The sequence below is a fragment of the Taudactylus pleione genome, unplaced genomic scaffold (genome assembly GCF_031769625.1).
Source record: "Taudactylus pleione unplaced genomic scaffold, aTauple2 ptg000585l, whole genome shotgun sequence".
NCBI classification, from domain to species: Eukaryota; Metazoa; Chordata; class Amphibia; order Anura; family Myobatrachidae; genus Taudactylus; species Taudactylus pleione.
This window is the reverse complement of record NW_028284987.1, coordinates 1,711,130-1,732,533: the sequence shown is the minus strand read 5'-3', so window position 1 is coordinate 1,732,533 and position 21,404 is coordinate 1,711,130. Positions and strand designations below refer to the sequence as shown.

Below are 21,404 nucleotides of genomic sequence, written 5' to 3'. Positions count from 1 at the left end.
GAAAAGGATAATAAGACTCCAGTGTGTCAGACATGGAGAAATGGTCATTATAGGTGCCAGCATGAGTGAGTTTCTACTCAGTAGGTCATGGGAGCTCCACAGCTGTGTTCTAGCAATAAAATTAAACATTGGGGGTGAAATCGTCTGTAGAGTTCTACTGCATGATTCCAGTGTGAGATGTAATGTGTGGAAACAAGAGATATGGTAAGAACTTACCTTTGTTATCTCTGTTTCTACGAAGTCCATAGGGTCCACAGGGTTGACCTTGGGGTATAGCTGGATCTGGATCCACGGGCACCACGCAGTTAAAGCTTTGCTGCTCCCAGGATGCACTTGGGTCCGTCCTCCTCTATACCCCGCCCCGGCCACAGGCACCTCAGTTGGTAAGCAGCTAAGGCCGGAGGAGGAGACTAAACAGAGAGAAGGAAGACTGGAACACACAAGAAACCATACTCACAGAAATGGGAGACGGAAAACCGGTGACCAGCCACACAGCCCATTTGAAGCCAGGTGCGTCAGGGCGGGCGCCCTGTGGACCCTATGGACTTCGTAGAAACAGAGATAACCAAGGTAAGTTCTTACCATATCTCTTGTTTTCTACTTCAGGGTCCATAGGGGGTCCACAGGGTTGACCTTGGGGATGTCCCAAAGCAGTTCAACTAAGGGCGGGGACGCTCCTGTGCTGAAAGGAGTACCCGGCGCCCAAAGGATGCATCCTGAGAGGCGAAGGTGTCAAACGCATAAAACCTCAAAAACGTCTGAATTGAAGACCAAGTAGCCGCCTTACACAGCTGAACAGCGGAGGCGCCACGTCTAGCAGCCCAAGAGGGACCCACAGAACGAGTGGAATGAGCCTTAACAGAGGCTGGCACAGGTAAACCCTCCTGCGCATAAGCCTCACAAATAACTGAACGAAGCCAACGGGCTAACGTTTGCTTGTTGGCAGGCCAACCCCTCTTGTGAAAACCGAAGAGGACAAACAAAGAATCTGACTTCCTAACCGAAGCAGTCCGGTCCACATAAATTCTAAGTGCCCGGACCACATCCAAGGAAGCCTCACCAGCCGAAAGATCAGGTGACTGAAAAGCTGGCACAACAAGTTCCTGATTAATGTGGAACTTTGAAACCACTTTGGGCAAAAACTCAGGACGCGTGCGGAGCACTGCCCTGTCCTGGTGAAAAATCAGAAAAGGAGGGCGACAGGAAAGCGCCCCCAATTCTGAAACCCTCCTGGCCGAAGCAATTGCCAGGAGAAAAATGGTCTTAAACGTCAGCCACTTGAGCTCCACCGACTCAAGCGGCTCAAAAGGAGGACCCTGCAAGACCCTCAGTACCACCGTCAAGTCCCACGGAGCCACCGGAGGCACGAAGGGAGGCTGGATCCTGAGAACACCTTGGAAAAAGGTGTAAACATCTGGCAGTGTAGCAATCCGTCGCTGAAACCACACGGACAAAGCAGACACATGAACCTTCAGAGAGGCCAGGCGTAAGCCGAGGTCCAAACCCGATTGAAGAAATTCCAAGATTCTGGAAACCCGGAACACCTGCGGATCATAGTTTCTGGATTCACACCATTGAAAATAAGTGCGCCACACCCTGTGGTAAATCCGCGCGGAGGCAGGCTTGCGTGCCCTAAGCATGGTACCAATCACTGAACTGGAGAAACCCCTAGACCTCAAGACGGCTGTCTCAAGAGCCACGCCGTCAAAGACAGCCGACCCAGATCCGGGTAAAGGCAGGGCCCCTGAGACAACAGGTCCCGACGCTGAGGAAGAAGGTACGGAGCGTCGATGGAGAGGCACCTCAGATCGGAGTACCAAGGACGTCTGGGCCACGCCGGAGCCACCAGCACGAGCGTGCCGCCGTCCTGCTTGAATTTCCGCAGAACCCGAGGAAGTAAGGATATCGGAGGAAACAGATACGCCAGGTGAAACGTCCATTTCACCGACAGAGCGTCTACCAGACAGGCGCCTGCGTCTCTTGTCCTTGACCCGTAAACGGGCAACTTGTGATTGTGACGGGAGGCCATCAAGTCCAGCTCCGGCAGCCCCCACCTGTCCACGAGTAGCTGAAACACCTCTGGGTGAAGCGACCATTCCCCGGGATGCACATCGTGACGGCTGAGGAAGTCCGCCTCCCAATTGAGGACTCCGGGAATGAAGACTGCCGAGATCGCTGGAACGTGACACTCCGCCCAAGCAAGAATGCGAGACACCTCCGACATTGCTGCCCGACTGCGAGTTCCCCCTTGGTGGTTGATGTACGCCACCGTGGTGGCGTTGTCGGACTGCACCTGAACCGCCCTTCCGTGAAGAGCGGGGCCGGACGACTGCAGGGCCCTGTACACAGCCCGCAGTTCCAGGATGTTGATGGGGAGAAGTGCTTCTTCCGCGGACCAACGACCCTGAAGCGATAATGAGCCGGTCACTGCCCCCCAACCCCGAAGACTGGCATCCGTCGTGAGCAGGACCCAGTCCGGGATCCAAAAGGGGCGCCCCTCGACCAGATGCACCGTCTGAAGCCACCAAGCCAAAGACTGCCGAACCTCCGCGGACAACACCAGCATCTGAGAGCGGATCCGGTGAGGTAACCCGTTCCATTCCGATAGAATCAGCCCCTGCAGGGGCCGGGAATGGAACTGGGCAAATTCCACCATGTCGAATGTCGACACCATGGACCCCAGAACTCTCATAGCTGAATGGACCGACAGGCGGCAACTGCTCAGGCAACTGTATATCCGCAGCTGCAGGGAGGAGACCTTCTCTGGAGTCAGGAAAATCCGCTGCTGACGAGAATCCAGCAGGGCTCCCAAATGAACCATCCGCTGTGATGGAATCAGGGAGGACTTCTTCCAGTTTATCAACCACCCGTGTGCTTGAAGACAAGCAATGGTCAGGTGGAGATGTCGAAGAAGCACCTCCGGGGAGCTCGCCAGCAGCAGAAGATCGTCCAGGTACGGCAACAGACGTAGACCCTGACCCCGAAGGTGGGCAGCCATAACCGCCATCACCTTGGTGAACACCCTCGGAGCCGTGGAAAGGCCAAAAGGCAACGCCCGAAATTGGTAGTGATGGTTCAGGATAGCAAACCTCAGATACCGCTGATGTGCCGGTGCTATGGGCACATGGAGATAGGCGTCCTGGATATCGAGGGAGACCATATAATCCCCGGGTTCCATCGCCAGAATGATGGAACGTAACGTTTCCATCCTGAACCTGGGAACTCTGAGGTATCTGTTCAGAGACTTCAAATTCAGGATAGGGCGATGAGAACCATTGGGTTTCTGTACCAGAAACAGAGTAGAATAGTACCCCGTCCCGCGCTGAGACTGCGGAACGGGAACAATGACCCCTGCTTGTAGCAAGGATTCTATAGCTACCTGAATCTGACCAGCTTTGGTCTTGTCCAGAGAAGGACTCGTACAGAAAAACTGGTGGGGCGGCCTGAACCGAAAAGACAGGGCGTACCCCTGAGAGACTACTTCTCGAACCCAGGCATCCGTGGTGGTATTGTGCCAACACTGGGCGAATTGGAGAAGTCGGCCTCCCACTCTGGGGTCCCCCAGAGAGAGGCCCGTCCCATCAGGCAGCAGGCTTATCCTCCTGCTTGGAAGAAGGGCGCCGAGCACTCCATGCCTGCTTCTTGGGCTTGGGTGCGGCCTTGGTCGCCGAATGTCTCGGGAAGGACTGGCCCTTGGCCTTACCCTGAACCCGAAAGGACCGAAAGGCAGAGCTCCTCACTTTAGCCGGCGCAGAGGCCGAAGGGAGAAAAGCCGACTTGGACTTAGCCAAAGTATCCACTATTCTGTCCAAATCCGGACCAAATAGTAAATCACCATTAAAAGGCAAGGCCTCCAGACCCTTTTTTGAATCTGCATCAGCCCTCCAGGACCTCAGCCACAGGGAGCGCCGAGCAGATACCGCTGCAGCCGACACCCTAGAAGTGAGCAGGCTGGCATCCAAAGACGCTTCCCCAATATAGGAAGCTGCATCCCGCATCTGTCCCACTAACGCTCTCTGGATATCCGGAGCCTCATCAGGAAAGGTATCCTCCAAGGCATTGGCCCATGCCTCAATGGCTTTAGCCACCCAGGAGATAGCCATGGACGGGCGAGCCACCGCCCCGGAAAGAGAATAAATGGACTTTAAACAAGTCTCCACCTTCCTGTCCGTGGGATCCTTCAAAGAGGAGATAGACGGCAATGGCAACGTCGCGCTTTTGATCAAGCGGGTAACGTGGGAATCCACCGCCGGCGGAGTTTCCCATTTCCTGCAATGAGCTTCAGGAAAAGCATAGTTCACCGCCAACCTCTTCTGTGGATGGAACCTCTTACTAGGTAATTGCCAGGCCGCCGCCATATGATCCGATAATTGATCAGACAGGGGGAACACAGTTGAGGTCACCTTGGCCTTTTTAAAATTAGGAAACTTCGACCTAGGAGCCGGCGCATCATCCTCAACATGTAGGATAGCCCGCACCGCCCTAACTAAGGCTGGAACATTAATGGAGGACTTAGCTTCCACCTCCTGCCCCATGACATCAGAGTCAGAGTCCTCATGGATTTCTCCATCATCTGAGGACACTTCCGAGTCCGACAACTGCGCAGCTAGTGAACTCACAACCGGACGTTTAGACACCCTTGGTGGCACATCACCTTGCAACATGGACTGAAACGCCGAGGATGAAGCCGCCAGACTCTGTACGGAGCTGGACAGAACATCCACCCAAGGCGGAGGAGCCGTCGGAGCAAAACTCTGCAAAGGCACTACAGACTGACACGTCCCTGGGGAAGACTGCACATACACAGGCAGTCCCGAGTAAGGACCCACAGTCTGGGCCCCGGGGGAAGACCGCAACATTTGTGGAACCCTCGGGGGATGGTGGGCTGCGGTAACGCCCTAGAAGGGACCGCTGATGGGACCGATAACCGGTCCGCAATAGACGCCAGCACCTGTGAAAACATCGCCCAAGGAGGGTCCTGTGATACAGGGGGGTTGGAGGGGCCCGGTACCAGCTGGCACCGCCCGCACAGACCATCCTGAGATAAGTCCTCCCCATCAACTCCAGCAGCACAGCGTCTGCAGGAAAATAGCACAGGAGCCACAGAGCGCTCAGTCTCCTCATCAGACATGATACCGTAAATACACAAGAAATACGTATCACCAGAGGAATTACGGTTTTAACACCCGCGCACTCACCAGTATGCGACACAACAGCCCAGATATGGTACTGTGTAGCACACAACAGTATGTGACTGACCCCACAAATACGTGTTTTATATATGTGAGGGTCTCAGAAAAACGCCCTTCCCCCACACACCTGCCGGGCCGTAGGAGAAGGAAAGGGATAGTTATAAGCTGACAGTAAGGAGAATAAGTCACAGACAGGCAGCACTAGCAATAGTCACATACAATGCAGAAAAGTTAGTACTCACTGCACCTTCCGCTACAATCAACCGCCCAGATTCAGTGTCTGGGAGGGCTATAGCGCTGTGTACACTGTCCTTTAGCAGGGGAGAGGTACACAGGGGGACCGGTCCACTTGATACCGCCTGGGAGTCTGCGATGTGCCAGTAAAGATGGCCGCCGGAGACCTCAGAGGAGGAGTGGCCGTAAGATAAGAGCAGCTCAGCGACGCCAGACTGCTTGTTGAAAGGCACGCTGAGCTGAGGGGAGGAGCCGCTAGACAGGGAAGGCTGCCTCCCCTGGCTAGCAATTAACCCCCGGGTTGCCGGTCCCGCTACCAGCCTGATACCCTGGTGGTCTAGCGGACACGCGGGGTATTCCTCAATTGAGGGGGAGCCCGCCGCCGCCGCTAGCGCCTCCGGTCTGTCCCCAGAGACCGGAGGCTCCTGACTGCATTGAAGTATCCGCGGGCCGCCGCACGCGGCGACCCGCGGCTTACCTGATCCCCGTCGCGTCCGGCAGCAGTCAAGGGAGTCCCCAGAGCCCGGCTAGTACAGGCTCTGGGGTCCCGCCGCGATCCCCAGAGCTGTACTGGCGTCGCGGCGCCAGCGGGGAGAAGGAGCGGCAGCGTGGACGTCCTAAAGGACAGTCTGATGCTGCCGCTCTAACAGTGTAAAAAAAGAAGAAAAAAATAAAAAATTTCTCTTTTAAAATAAAGCTTAGGGGCTGCTCCTGCAGCCCCACTGCGACAGGGTGACCCGACTCCGGCCGGGCACCAACTAAAACTGAGGTGCCTGTGGCCGGGGCGGGGTATAGAGGAGGACGGACCCAAGTGCATCCTGGGAGCAGCAAAGCTTTAACTGCGTGGTGCCCGTGGATCCAGATCCAGCTATACCCCAAGGTCAACCCTGTGGACCCCCTATGGACCCTGAAGTAGAATGCAGATTTTTATTACAAAGCTCACTTCCTGAATCTGATATTGCAACAATATAGGCAGCTATGTTTGCAGCGAAAAATGTAGCCAATGCTACTCCAGGGTGTGCAACAGGTCGCCCTAAGCAGGCTTCTAACTATCTGATTTATGTGTGCTTTGTTATAAAGCAGATAAACAAAGTTGGATGGGAGAAGTTGACTTCTGCGTCATGTGACCTCTGCACACTACAGGGAAGTCACAGCAGCTCCTCCAATTAGAGAAGTGGAGAGTGCAGTGTGTTGTGCACCGCATGCTCACCTACTCCACCCGTCCTCCGGCTACAACTGCGAAATAAGCATTTTTAGGCTGTGGTTGAGGGGCATGTGGAGTGTGCACTGATATATGGACATGTGGAGAGTACCAGTGAGGAAGCAGCAGTCTGGGGGCAGGTGTAAGAGGCATGTGGAGACAAGTGAGGCATTCTGTGTGGCATGTTGGAGGAGTGTTGTTGTATAATTAGCATGTGTTGTTATTTTGTGACAAGTGGGTGTCTCGGGGCTTATGGTGGTATTTTAGAGCAAGTGAGAGGCATGTGGGGGCATTTTGGGCAAATGAGGTGCAGAGGTTGTTAATACAGATGTGTCCACATACATCTTACTTCCTTACACGTTAAATAGCCCTTCTTGTCGCGCCATGCCGTGACTTGATAGTGCTGAGCACCTTTTCATGATTTTTCCCTTCATTTGCATCTTATATGCAAAGCAATGTGAATAGGACACGCAAGCAGCTTCTGCTGTTTAAAATGATATGCAGCATGCCTATATTCTTTGTGCGGCTGCGGGTGTATCTGCATGTGAAATACTAAGTGTCAGTGGCTGTGATACACCTGCAGTCGAACACAGAATATAGACATGCCGCATATCATTTTAAACAGCAGAAGCTGCTGCTTTGCAAATAAGATACATTTGAAGGAAAAAAGTTGCACAAAAGGACGCTCTGCGCTACAGAGTAACACAGTGCTTAAGCATTGTTTAACGCGACTGTAAGAGGTAAGTTGTGGGCCTTTTGAAGGTTGGAGGGCTGCATGTGTAATCTTTAAAGTATATCAGGGTGCCCATTTCTGCTTTTAATATAGGCAGGAGAAACCAAAACCAATGTGATACCCTCTATCGTTAAGGTAACTAACGAACCTGCACAATACTATCGTTTCAGCACTGTGTTTTCTACAATTAGGCAATATATATATTTTACAGTGTGCTTGATATATCTAATATATGTTGTAGCTTGTACTCAGAGTGACATACTGTTTATAAACTTATTTTCATTGCAACTAATTAGTTACAACACTCCAGGGTAAGGACTTTGAGATCCTGGAGGGGAGGTGTAGAAGGCGTGCCAAAACAAATTGTGTCCTGCCCCTGCTTCCCGCCATGGTTTGCACCACTGAGTAAACCAGAAGGCTTCCACATCACTGGGGAAGTGGGCGGTATGTGTTATGCTGGTCTACTCTCCCGGGAGAGCTCCCTGTAATGTGTGAGTCTCCTGGACATTCCATGAGAGTGGGTAAGTATGCATTGAAGTGATAACTAAAGAACGTGCCCATTATAAGTGATGACTCCCAGAAACACTTATTTATACAGTGATTTATAACTGGAGAGAGGAGCCATCAGTGTTTCTCAGTAAATTAAAGGAAGATACAGTCAGGTGCATAAATATTGGGACATTGACAGAATTTTCATATTTTGACCTCTGTTCACTACCACAATGGCTTTGAAATGAAACAAACAAGATGTGCTTTAACTGCAGACTTTCAGATTTAATTTGAGGGTAATTACATCCAAATCAGGTGAACGGTGTAGGAATTACAACGGTTTCTATATGTGCCGCCCACTTTTTAGGGGGTCAAAAGTAATGGGACAACTAAACAATCCTAAATCTAATTTTCACTTTTTAATACTTTGTTGCAAATCCTTTGCAGGCAATTACAGCCTGAAGTCTGGAACGCATAGACATCACCAGACGCTGGGTTTCATCCCTGGTGATGCTCTGCCCGGCCTCTACTGCAAATGTCTTCAGTTCCTGCTTGCTTGTTCTTGGGGCATTTTCCCTTCAGTTTTGTCTTCATAAAGTGAAATGCATGCTCAATCGGATTCAGGTCAGGGGATTGACTTGGCCATTGCATAACATTCCACTTTTTAGCCTTAAAAACCTCTTTGGTTGCTTTTGTAGTATGCTTCGGGTCATTGTTCATCTGCACTGTGAAGCGCCGTACAATGAGTTCTGAAGCATTTGACTGAATATGAGCATATAATATTGCCCAAAACACTTCAGAATTCATTCTGCTGCTCTTGTCAGCAGTCACATCATCAATAAATACAAGGGAACCAGTTCCATTGGCAGCCATACATGCCCCCGCCATGACACTACCACCACCATGCTTCACTGATGAGGTGGTATGTTTTGGATCATGAGCAGTTGCTTTCCTTCTCCATACTCTTCTCTTCCCATCACTCTGGTACAAGTTGATCTTTGTCTCATCTGTCCATAGGATGTTGTTGCAGAACTGTAATGGCTTTTTTAGATGATGTTTGGCAAACTCTAACGTGGTCTTCCTGTTTTTGTGGCTCACCAATGGTTTACATCTTGTGGTGAACCCTCTATATTCACTCTTGTGAAGTCTTCTCTTGATTGTTGACTTTGACACATATACACCTACCTCCTGGAGAGTGTTCTTGATTTGGCCAACTGTTGTGAAGGGGTTTTTCTTCACCAGGGAAATAATTCTTCTGTCATCCACCACAGTTGTTTTCCGTGGTCTTCCAGGTCTTTTGGTGTTGCTGAGCTCTCCAGTGCGTTCGTTCTTTTTAGGAATGTTCCAAACAGTTGATTTGGCCACACCTAATGTTTTTGCTATCTCTCTGATGGGTTTGTTTTGATTTTTCAGCCTAATGATGGCTTGCTTCACTGATAGTGACAGCTCTTTGGATCTCATATTGAGAGTCGACAGCAACTGATTCCAAATGCAAATGTCACACATAGAATCAACTCCAGACCTTTTACCTGCTTAATTGATAATGAAATAACGAGGGAATAGACACACCTGTCCATGAAATAGCTTTTGAGTTGATAGTCCCATTACTTTTGGCCCCTTAAAAAGTGGGAGGCACATATAGAAACTGTTGTAATTCCTACACCATTCACCTGATTTGGATGTAATTACCCTCAAATTAAATCTGAAAGTCTGCAGTTAAAGCACATCTTGTTTGTTTCATTTCAAAGCCATTGTGGTGGTGAATAAAGTCCAAAATATGAAAATTCTGTCAATGTCCCAATATTTATGCACCTGACTGTACATTTACCATACACAATTGTTAATTTCTATTTTACAACAGAGTTCTTAGAGTACAGGACATAAGGTTTTGTTGGCATCTTAAACAAAAATCCACAAATCTGTATGTACCTTATGTGCAGCATATAGCCGCTCTTACTTGCGAGGGTGAGAACATCGCACCCATTTGAATTGAGCTCATTGGCTGTTACATGCGTTAGTTATTTCAGCATTCAGTTGCCTTATTAGACCAGCACCAAAGGCATACTCAGTTTACTGTAAGTTTTCTGGGCAGGCTTGAGTTGTACACGTATACTGGCATGAGTATATCCACTGTGTTCCTGAGAACATTGTCAACCGATAGAAAGTGTGCCGGCTTTTACTACAACCTTATTCAAATATATTGAGGGACAGCTTAAAGGTATAAGGGGTTGGAGGGGCTTTCATCCCCAGGCTCTAGACCCGGGGTCTTCAACCCGTGGCCCTGTTCCCCATGGCCCTCCAATCGGGGCACTCGTTGAGTTGTTCCCCATGGCTCGCTTGTTTTGGTTCTTCAGTATTTTGTGAATGAGACACACAGGCAAGCATTAGGGTGCACGTCTGTTTACAGTGACCAGGAGGTGGGGGAAAGTGTGTACCTTGGAGTCATGCTGAATTAACTGCCTGGCCACAATCAGATTAGAGCAGCCGCAGCATTCTCTTCCAGACAGTGAGTCCCGGCCACCAGTCAAGTGATGCCCCTCCTAGCTGCATCGCCTGTCACATCACAGCAGTGCACTTTTTTGTCTGCTAGATAGCTGATTGGTGGATGACGCTGGCCATCCACCAATCACTGTTGTGGGCCTATTTAAGCATTGATTGGTGGATGGCTGGCTATCCACCAATCAAAGGAAAGGAAACTAGCCAGAGGGCACAGCAGCAGGAGCTGAGGAGATGACTGCCCCCATAGAACTGAGATCTGATTTTTGAATTGATCCTTTATGCTGGAGGGGGGCAGTTATGGGAGATAATTGTTTGAGGATGGGGGCAACTATCTGACATACTTAATGGAGGAGGAGGGACAGTTATGGGGCATAATTATAATTGTGGGGGGTTGTTCTGGGACCTAGTTAAAATTGCAGGAGGGGGCAGTTTTGGGACATAATTGTGTGAGGAGGGGGCAGAGTCTAAATGCCACAGTATAGCTTAGTGGCCCTTGGGCTTCGTTGCATTTTTTTAATGTGGCCGACACTGCATTAAAGGTTGAAGAGACCTGCTCTAGACCCTCTTGGCTGGTGATCAGAACTATTCTGCTCCCCAGCCAAGAGGGTCTAGAGCAGGTCTCTTCAGCCTTTAAAGCAGTGTGGGCCACATTAAAAAAATATATAACGAAGCCCAGGGGCCACTATGCTGATCTTTGGGACCCATGGCTTAGTTTAGAATTAATGTGTTTGTTTAAACTTATTTTGCCGACAACAGAAAATTATTTGATTTTAAAATCTACCAATACAGAAATAGGCTTGAACAGAATAACACACGTATATGATTTTGTACTACACCATGGGGTCAATCCAATTAGGTGCGAAATGTGAGGTGCAAGTTTTGCTATTTTCTCCTCAAATCCAATTCAGTGTTCTCCCCAGGCTGTTTTTGGCGGTTGCACCACCCGGCAAGAAACCGCCTACCACACGGCACTTTGGGAGCCTGCAAGTGGAGACAGTATCTGGGAGCTGTATAAAAAGGACCAGATACTACAAACTTTGCAGCTTTTTCATAATCAGACGACTGGGCCCCTAACAAGAAGTGGAAAATAATATATAAAATGTTATTTCAAGTTTAAATCAGAATGTCAGGGTTTAAAACATTTTGTTATTGCGAAGGCCCCCACCCGGCTACTTCTTGATGCCACCTGGCTGGAAAAGAATTCTAGGGAGACCACTGCAATTAGCAACTCACACTGAAGCAGTCAGACTGAATACACCTTTTTCCATTCGCACCTATCTGAGGCTGAGGGTGTTGAAACCCTTAGACACCTCCCCTTTACCCCCACCCCTAATGGCTAATTAGGCAATTGTAAGTTACCAATTAGCATAATTAGTCAAACAATAACATTTCATTTTTTAGGGTAAAAAAAAAATTGTCCTCAACTTAACCCCAAAATCAACTTTTTCGTTAGTTTAGGCACCCCAAATTTAATTGTAATTATTTTTTTTTTAATTGCGAAATAATTTTTGTTATTATTTTTTTTTCACAATTTTTCAAAGTACCCCAAAATGACCTTTTATTTCCCTTTTTTTTTTGCATTTTTTGATTAATTAGTTAGAGATTAAATGAATAAAGGTGCTTTTTTATAATTTTTTTTACATTAAAAAAAAACACAAATCAGCCACTTGACACCATTTAAAAACTTTCAGTACTTTCCTAATGCCCACAAACAGTCTTCTATACGGTACTGCTAATGCATTTTGGGGGCCCAGGATGGTCTCCCCACTTTTTCATGCACTTCTCTCGCATCACATTTGGCAGTCAATTCGCAAACCTCTGCTGCGAGTAATGCGAATAGGCATTTTTAATTGGATTGGAGAAGTCTCAGGTGTGCACATTCGTGCGAAGTCTGCGAATTTCATGAAACAAACTCGCTACTCGCAATTCACACCTAATTGGATTGACCCCCATATATTTGTATACATTTTTTTATATATATATAAAATATAGAATGTGTGTTGAAACACTGTTTGCTTATAACCCTCCAATCTAATAGACATGTATTAAGAACCACTGTTGTATTTTTTTTACCCCTTAATAGGTACTATATCTACAATATGAAGTGTGGTCCGTTTTACTGTACTACAATAATATAGGAAAGGCAATTTTTATTTTCTACTGGAATACATACAAATATTTTGTAATCAGAGCGCTGCAAAAAGCCTAATATATACTTTTGGTGACATGAAAATTGTTCCACAGGTAACACTGTAATGGTCTGTGAATCCATGTGGTTTTTCATCTGTCCAGGATGTGTTCCATCTCTGTAGCGGTAGCCAGAGGATGTCTATGGGTATAGAAAGGGATGAATTCTCCTTATTGGGCTGTTGGTGCACATGGGCTTCCTGCTAAATGACACATGTACGTGTTTTGTAGTGTGGTTTTATAGGAGGCCCATTGCACAGGCAGTCAGTTCCTTAATAGGTATTATCCTTTTCTACACTTGTAGTCAGCCTCCAAAAGATTGGGATGCATGAAAAAAAAGGTGGTTTTGATCACATCAGCCAATCAGAGCCTTGATATAAATACTTCTTTCTAAACTAGAAAAATGACTGTTAAAATCTGATGTGGATTTTTCTATACAGTTACCTGTACAGCTTTCATAGCTGCTTCTTTATTGTGTTGTCTGCTATGCAGCTCACACTGAGGTTTATTTATCAAGCAGTGAAATGCGTAGAGAAGTGGACCAGGGGAGAAGTTGCCCATAGCAACCAATCAGCTTTGAAGTAGCATTTATCAAGTACAGTCTATAAAATAATAGGTAGGAGCTGATTGGATGCTATGGGCAACTTCTCCACTGATCCGCTTCTCCACGCTTTTCACTGCTTGATAAATAGTCACTGACCCTTACCAGGCTGAACCTTACAGCCCAGGCTCTCAATTTTGGTACCCCCTTTACATCTGTAATAATTACTTGTGGCAGCATGTAGTATTTTTGTATGGTCACTGAAATACTTTTATTTATGCAATGTTTTATAACATAAAGGAAATTCTCTGTAAACTAGAAGAAAGTGCATGGAGCCAAAACTTAAACACATCTGATTTTTTTTATAGCTGGTTTTACAGTTTGTACTGATAAGTCCTTGAGGTAGTGAAGTTGCCACTCAGTATTTTATACAGTAAAAGAAAATAAACTAAGGGGAGGCACTAATTGATTGATTGAAAAAAAATAAAACCAGCAGCAAAACAAAAAAGAGCTTGTGCAAGCTCTAATAAGCCAACATGAAATTTTACAGACAATAGTTTTGCGCTCTTAACCTTACAAATGAATTTCAGATCAAATGAACAATATTTTTACTCCTACACCTATAATTGGATATGGTAGAAAGAATAAGCAAGGTGCCAGTTTTTGGAATAAAAATGACTTTATAAATTATTGTCCTAAAAATATATTTAAACTTACAACAAGGCAATGCTCTTTGATAAAGCTTCCCAGGTGGATGCGAAACGCGTCAGTACACAGTGTCTTTTTTGCGGATAATACTAGATTTATATGGATGGCTGACAAGTCTAAATCTACTTTCAATTATCCTCTACCACGGCCAATATCTTGGAGGAACATCCTCTAAAAATACGGAGATTGGACTCTGTCTAATATAAGCTGCACCGTTCAATCTTTTCTGCCTGGCTTAATTGGAAGGATCTATTCCAGCGGGAGCTGCAGCTATACAGGGCTCGCTAGCAGTGGCAGGACTGCAAAGCTGAGAGGTACGTACCCAGAGCTGTGGATTATTTATTGCTGTACGCCGCTGTGCTGTCACTCTTTTTGCTGGACTTTCGTATTGTGTTGGAAACCCCGGAATCTCTGGAGTTGCACAGTACGTCTCCTGGGGTCTCCTAATACTGTGACCCATAAGAGTGACCAACGATAAACAGGCGTCTTACATGTGGATACAACTTGGAGCCTTATAGCGGAAAAGAATTTGTGACTTTATGCTATACTACTGCAGCTAACCAACAAAAATTTGCATTAAAAAAAAAGCATAAACATTCCGAAATTGGTGTATGAAAGGTGTTTCTTAAAGTGAATAATTCCCATCTTCTAGTAGGAGTGAGAGATATATACAAGTGGCCATTGTTTTATTTTGTCTCATGCAAAGGGACATACAGGAAGTTTTAAAGTGGATGATCAGTAAAAGTATATTAACATATTATATGCATTTTTATGTTGTGATTTACTTGTTGTAAGTCTAAATGTATTTTTAGGACAATAATTTTTAAAAAAGTCATTTTTATTCCAAAAACTGGCACCTTGCTTATTCTTTCTACCATATCCAATTATAGGTGTAGGAGTAAAAAGATCGTTCATTTGATCTGAAATTCATTTGTAAGGTTAAGAGCGCAAAACTATTGTCTGTAAAATTTCACTCAGTATTCTATGCTTAGCTGGGAAATGAGGGACCAACAAAGTTCTTTGAAACTGATCCATTGTAACACCAGAGTGTTGTACCAGCTTGTTTCCAGTCTCTGTAAAGCAGCTCTTAAAACATATAAAGACACTACAAAATGTTTTATCGTCTGGTAAACATATTGAAACACTGAATTTGTTTTTATAATTGTAATTTTATTACTGGGATGGCAATCTTCACCTTGTTATACAAAATATTTTGTATATAATAGATGACCTAGTTTGTGACAGCTATTTTGGTAGTAAATGTGCTAATTGTTTATTTTATGATTAAACTTGGTCCTTACTGTGTTTCAATCATTGTGTAGGCTTTCCATTCACCTGGGTTTATGTTTTGGCAGGCTTGGTGGAACACGGTCGTAACTGGGGGGCGATAGCCAAGATGGTAGGAACGAAGAGTGAAGCCCAGTGTAAAAACTTCTACTTCAATTACAAAAGGAGGCACAATCTGGACAATTTACTGCAGCAGCACAAGCAGAAAGTGAGTGTTGGTACAAGAATATTGTTTTACAAAATGCCAAAATTGTATGTGACTTATCTGTGACTTGTTAACTTGCTCTATGCTACTGAGTATAACTTTTGCTATTTAATAGAATGCAGACCCAATTTTTATTTTTAATTAAATCATATCCTACAATCTATAACACATGTAAGCTGATTACTACGTCTCTGACAAAAAAAGCATATAATTAAAGTTGTTTCTTACAACTTATGAGTTTGGGATTTCAAACCTGATAAGTATTGATTTAGTTTGGGAAAACAGAAGTTTTTTTTATAAACCTTGTAACGATGTTAAGCAATGTTACTGGACAGATTAACCTCACTGTAGACGCTAGATCCAAGTGGGCTAAAGGGCCTCTTCTGTCACAACCATGTGACACGGTTAGTGAGGGGGAAGCGGCAAGGTCCTTTAGCCAACCTGGATTTAGATTTAAGCTTAACCTCACACTACAGAGATCCTAGTTAGCTTACTTGTTTCCAGCCATATGAAAAAAAATAAATCAAAGCATTCGCAGAGAATGTTAACTGCTTCCAGTTATTTACAAATTGTATTATTGTTATAACTACTGTCTGTTTTTGTGCTCAATAGTCTGTTCGTAAAGATTCAAAATTGAAAGCAAGTTATAAAAAATACTGCAAACAACATTTTGTAAATTTGTACCTCCAGGTGTTCCGGTTTCCTTCCGCACTCCAATAATATACTGATAGGTTAATTGGCTCCCAATAAAAAAGAAAAAACTGCCCTAGTGTGTACATTTAGGGAACATAGATTGTAAGCTACACTGGGGTAGGCACTGATGTGAGTGGCCAAATAATCTCTTTAAGCACTGCAAAATGTGTGCGCTATATATATAGCTGTTAATAAATATACCCTCTCTGAAGGTAAAGCTCCTATAGATGTGTCCTTGCTTCTATAGCCGCAATACGCCATGCAGCCATATGCTTGACGTGAGTGAGCTGCTAGGTCCCTAAGTTGCAATGGGACTAGGACCAGGAGGCTCTGCTGATTAATTTCATATGTGACACTTGTATATCTGTGTGCAACTGAGTGTAAACGGAACTTGGTGTGGAAAAAAAATGTGTCCTTTGCATTGTAGTACTTTGCATGCTGATTGAGAGACTAAGTCACACACAGATATACAAGTGTTGCTTATCAAATTAATCGGCACAGTCTCCTGGTGTGTCCTAGTCGTACATCGCAACTAGGACTCATTAATTGCAAAAAAAGACGCAAGAAATATGCCCGATGCTAGCAGAGTCTAATGGGACCAGGCATTCCAAGAGGGGCTGTTTGACGCGACTGCAGCAAAGAAGAGGGAGGACACATCTGTAGTTGACATTCATTGAATGGCGTCTAATTGGTGCATTTTTTTTTGTTTTTAGCACAAGTACAAAGCATGTGAACACACAAAATAATAAATCCATACTGTGCTGTGTGTCCATACTCCCTTGCACTGCAGTATATGCTGCTTACATGGGCATAACTACTATAGGTGTAAGGGGTGCAGCTGCTATGAGGCCCAGAAGTAAAGGGGTCCCAACTTCCTTGTCAAAGTTGCATTTCTTCTTCAGGTTCCATAGGGTTCCACAGGGATACCATGGGGATAATGTGGTTGGAGTGATCCAGACACCAAACAGTCAAAGCTTTCAGCTCCCAGGATGCCTCTGGTCCTCCTCCACATATACCCCGGCCCTGGCCACAGGCATTCAGTTGTTCGTTTGGTGCGGCAGGATTCAGACGCACTGTTGTAACAGGGGACTGCTCAGGCAGTCCTAAGCTTTTATTTTATGTTTTATTTTATCTTCTATGTTTTTGAGTTAGCAGTGCTGAGTGTCTGAATTAAGACGCATCACTGTGACTCAGTCTACCTCCGCTGTGCCGCAACACCAGTAACATCTTTTCTGATTTTGGCGGGTCACGCAGAGCTTGCTAGCAGCCATGCTGGGGCCCGTACTGCAACCGGACGCACGGAGATGTCGGCTAAGGCGATTCCTCACTTACAGGGAATCGAGCGCAGCAGTCCTTGCTTCCGGCGCCGGAGATGCACTGGAACCCGCTGCAGTGAGGACCCTGAGCGTCCATGTCCTCACTAGACCACTAGACTAGCCTTATCGTTTCTGCTGTCATGAGGCCAGCATACCCTGCAGGTTGATGCAGCTTCTAAGCCGGGCGACAAACATAGTTGCCAAGTCCGCTTATAACAAGCGAAATTGGGTTTCTTTTATTCGAGAGTTGCTTGTTTTTTTTATGGTTGCTTGTTGCTTGTTTTTGGGCTTCTTTTTTTAAGGCTGCTTGTTTTCGGGCTTGTTTTTTTGTGTGCATTGCCGAGGCGCCCCTGGAGGTGAGTGTGTTTGTTTTTACACCAGTAGTGACTGAGGGAGGGGGGGAGGCTGTGTCTGGGGAATAGAGGGCTGTAGCCAGTGGACAGGGTGAAGTTGGAGGGGGCAGGCAAAAGGGAGAGGTAATATAGATGAAGGGAATGAGGCAGGTACATGGGGGTGAGTTAAAATTACTGAGGCTGTTATAGTGAGGGGATAATAGAATTAGACAGGTGACAGGAATGAAGGAGATAATAAAGAGGGTGAGAGAAATGCGGAGAAGAATGGGGAGTCAGGTAAAGGAAAGGTGGGTACACATTAGATGATTTGTCACCCGATCCTGCTGATCTGGCCGACATATCGTCCACATTGGCCAGTGTGTAACCGCTATGCACGACCCTGCGCACTCCCACTGGTCGTACTGGCCCTCGATGGATCGACCCAGGTGCCTACGCTGGCATAGTGGATGGAGCCAGTGCCCGACATATCGGGCGTTCGGTCACCGCATCGTGCAGTATGTATCGACCACCCGATATATATTGCGTGGTCGGGCGTCGCTTCGCTGGGTACACACATCAGCAAGTGTGTACCCAGCTGAAGACTGGCAAGGGAATGAGGTATGAAAAGCGGGAGGAGGTGAAAATATGGCGGCTGGTGTAGAGGGAGAAAAGTAATATAGGCATATAATAAGGCTGTGCATACACTAAGATATATTTAGGTTAGTGAAAGGGGGAATAAAGGAAGTTAGGCAGGTGGAGAATGAGGACAAAGAGACACACCCATAAATTGGGCTTTGTTATTGGGCTTTCTATGATTGGTTTGGGCTTGTTTTGGGCTTGTTCTTTACTTATTGGTTGCTTATTTTACATTTCAGAGTTGGCAATACTGGCGACAAACCACCTGCCTGATGTGGCGAGCCTCCTTCTGGGGAATCCCAGGGTGGGAGGCAGACTTCTTCAATGTGCGGATTACTGGCATCAAACAACAGATGCCTGGGTCCGAGAAGTGGTCTCTCTGGGGCATGCCCTCACTTTCTGGAGGCATCCTCCCCGGAAGTTTTTTTTGTACAAATCCCCCATCAAATGCGATCAAGGCCTTGGCTCTTCAGGAGGCCTTTTACTCCCTGCTGCAGGCAGGGGTGATAATCCCGGTTCCTGTGTTTCAGCAAGGAAGAGGTTATTATTCCAATCTATTTTTGGTTCAGAAACCGAATGGGTCTCAACGCCCAATTCTAAATCTAAAAACTCTCAACAAGATTATCTTTGTCCCATTTGGAAACTCTTTGGTCAATTATTTTGGCAATGGAGCCTGGGGATTTTATGATTTCCCTGGACATTCAGGATGCGTATCTGCATGTGCCTGTTACGGTTTGCTGTTCTGCAACATTATTACCAATTTCAGGCACTACCCTTTGGTCTTTACCAAAATAATGGTGGTTATGACGGCCTACCTCAGGCGTCAGGGAATCAGAATACTACTATATCTGGACGACCTTCTGATATAGTCACAGTCTCCAGCTGTTTTACAACATGTAGGCAACCTACCATTGCCTGCCTACAGAAGCAGGCTGGATCATCAATTGGAAGAAATCCTCTCTTTCTCCAACACAACAGATGGTACATCTGCTGGCACTTCTGGATTCTCAGTCACAAAGGTTATTTCTGCCAGAGGACAAGATTGTGGCCCTATCATTGCAAGCTAAGGGTATCCATTCTTTCAGTGATGCAGGTCCTGGGGTCAATGGTATCCACCTTCGACATGGTGGGATATGATTAGTTCCATTCCAGGCTTCTGCAAAAATTGATTCTCTCCAGGTGGAACGGACAGTATCATCTAAATAAGGTTCCAGAGGATGCTTCTCACTCCAGAGGTTAGTCTCTTTCGTGGTGGCTTCAAAAGGATCATCTGGACAAAGGTTGCCGATGCTGGATTCCAAATTGGGTGCTTCTCACCACGGGCGCCAGTATTCGCAGATGGGGGGCAGTGACAGGTCATCACACCTTTCAGGGAAGATGGACAAATCAGGAAAGTCATCTGCCCAAAAACATTCTGGAGCGAGCAGTATACGAAGCACTCTTCGTGGCACAGGACCTGCTCCAGGGCAGGCCGTTTCAGATCCAGTCCGACAATGCGACCACAGTAGCCTATCTCAATCATCAGGGAGGCACGCGAAGTCATGCAGCCATAAGGGAAGTGACAAACATTCTGATTTGGGCAGAACGTCATCTTCTAGCTATCTCTGCAATATTCATCCCGGGAGTTCTCAATTGGGAAGCAGACTTCCTAAGTCGTCAGAACATACAAGCCAGAGAGTGGTCTCTTCACCCGGGGGTTTTTCAAGTCTTGGTGAACAAATGGGACCTACCAGATATATACCTCATGGCATCACGTCACAACCACAGTGTCCCCAGGTACGGGTCCAGGACCAGAGATCCCTCAGCAGCCTTTGTGGATGCACTAGCAGTAAGATGGGACTTCAAGTTGGCGTATTGTTTTCCTCTGATTTCCCTCCTCCCAAGGGTTCTCAGGAAATTCAAGCTGGAAGGTGGAACGGTAATACTAGTGGCTCCTGCTTGGCCCAGACTTTATTAGTTCACTGACATATGGAATCTATCCATAGACAGTCCTTATCCTCCTCTATGGCCGGATCTGTTAGCGCAGGGTCCCTGCCGGCATCTGGACTTATCTCGCCTGTCTTTGACGGCGTGGCTCTTGAGTCTTGCATCTTAAAAGACAATGGTTTCTCCAGCTCTGTGATTCAAATGATGCATAGGGCATGAAAGCCTTCCTCTGTCCGCATCTATTAGAGTTTTGCTTTCTATTGGTCAGTGAGTGGTGTTCCCACAGAAAATATGACCCTAAGGTGTTTAGGGTTTCCCGGGTACTGGTTTTTCTCCAGGCTGGATTAGACCTTGGTCTCCGTCTGGCCACTTTAAGAGTGCAGTTTTCTGCACTCTCAGTCTGGTTCCAGAGAGCGATTGCTTCTTTACCAGATGTTAGAATTGTTTTTTCAGGGGGTTCTCCGAGTTCAGCCTTCTTTTGTCCCACCGGTAGCACCGTGGAATTTTGTTTTTGGTTCTCAAGGGGCTACAAGCTCCCCCATTTGAACCTCTGGACTCTGTAGCTTTGAAATGGTTGACAGCGAAGGCACTTTTTCTCCTCGCTATCTCTTCTGCATTCAGAGTCTCTGATTTGGCAGCGCTCTCTTGTCGCTCCCCATTTTTGATTTTTCACCAGGATAGAGCTGTTCTCTGCACAAGGGAAGGTTACGTTCCTAAGGTAGTGTCCCATTTTCATGTGAATGAAGAGATTGTGGTTCCAGATTTTCAGTCTTCCAACCTTTCTGTAGGTGAAGCCTCCCTGGATGTAGTTTGTGATCTCCGTATCTATGTGGAGCGTACAAACTCTTTTAGAAAATCAAATACTCTCTTTGTGTTTATATGGTTTTTACAAACGAGGATGGCCAGCTAACAAACAGACTCTGGCTTCATGGTTACGTATGACTATCTCTCAGGTATACACACAGGCTGATCTTCCTGTTCCAAACATGGTTGACAGCACATTGCACTTGGTCTGTAGGGCCATCATGGGCGTTTAGTCGTGGTGCCTCTGTTGAGCAATTGAGCAAGGCAGCCATGTGATCTTCTGTTCACACTTTTCTCAGGTTCTACGCCTTTGATACTTTTGCCTCTCAGGATGCTTCCTTTGGACGACCAGTTCTCCTTTCTGCTCAGGAGCTTCCCCACCCTTAGGGGAATTGCTTTAGGACATCCCCATGGTATCCCT

The 21,404-nt window shown here is 46.4% G+C and overlaps 1 protein-coding gene across 12 annotated transcripts in view; it reads left to right on the top strand.

Moving 5' to 3' along the window:
* NCOR1 (nuclear receptor corepressor 1) overlaps positions 1-21,404 on the top strand; it is a 223,338-nt gene that overhangs the window by 120,758 nt on the left and 81,176 nt on the right. For all 12 annotated transcript variants that reach the window (XM_088453648.1, XM_088453646.1, XM_088453643.1 and 9 more), the window contains one exon: positions 15,140-15,279. In XM_088453648.1, the coding sequence (XP_088309774.1) occupies positions 15,140-15,279 (140 nt within the window). The remainder of the gene's footprint in view (positions 1-15,139; positions 15,280-21,404) is intronic.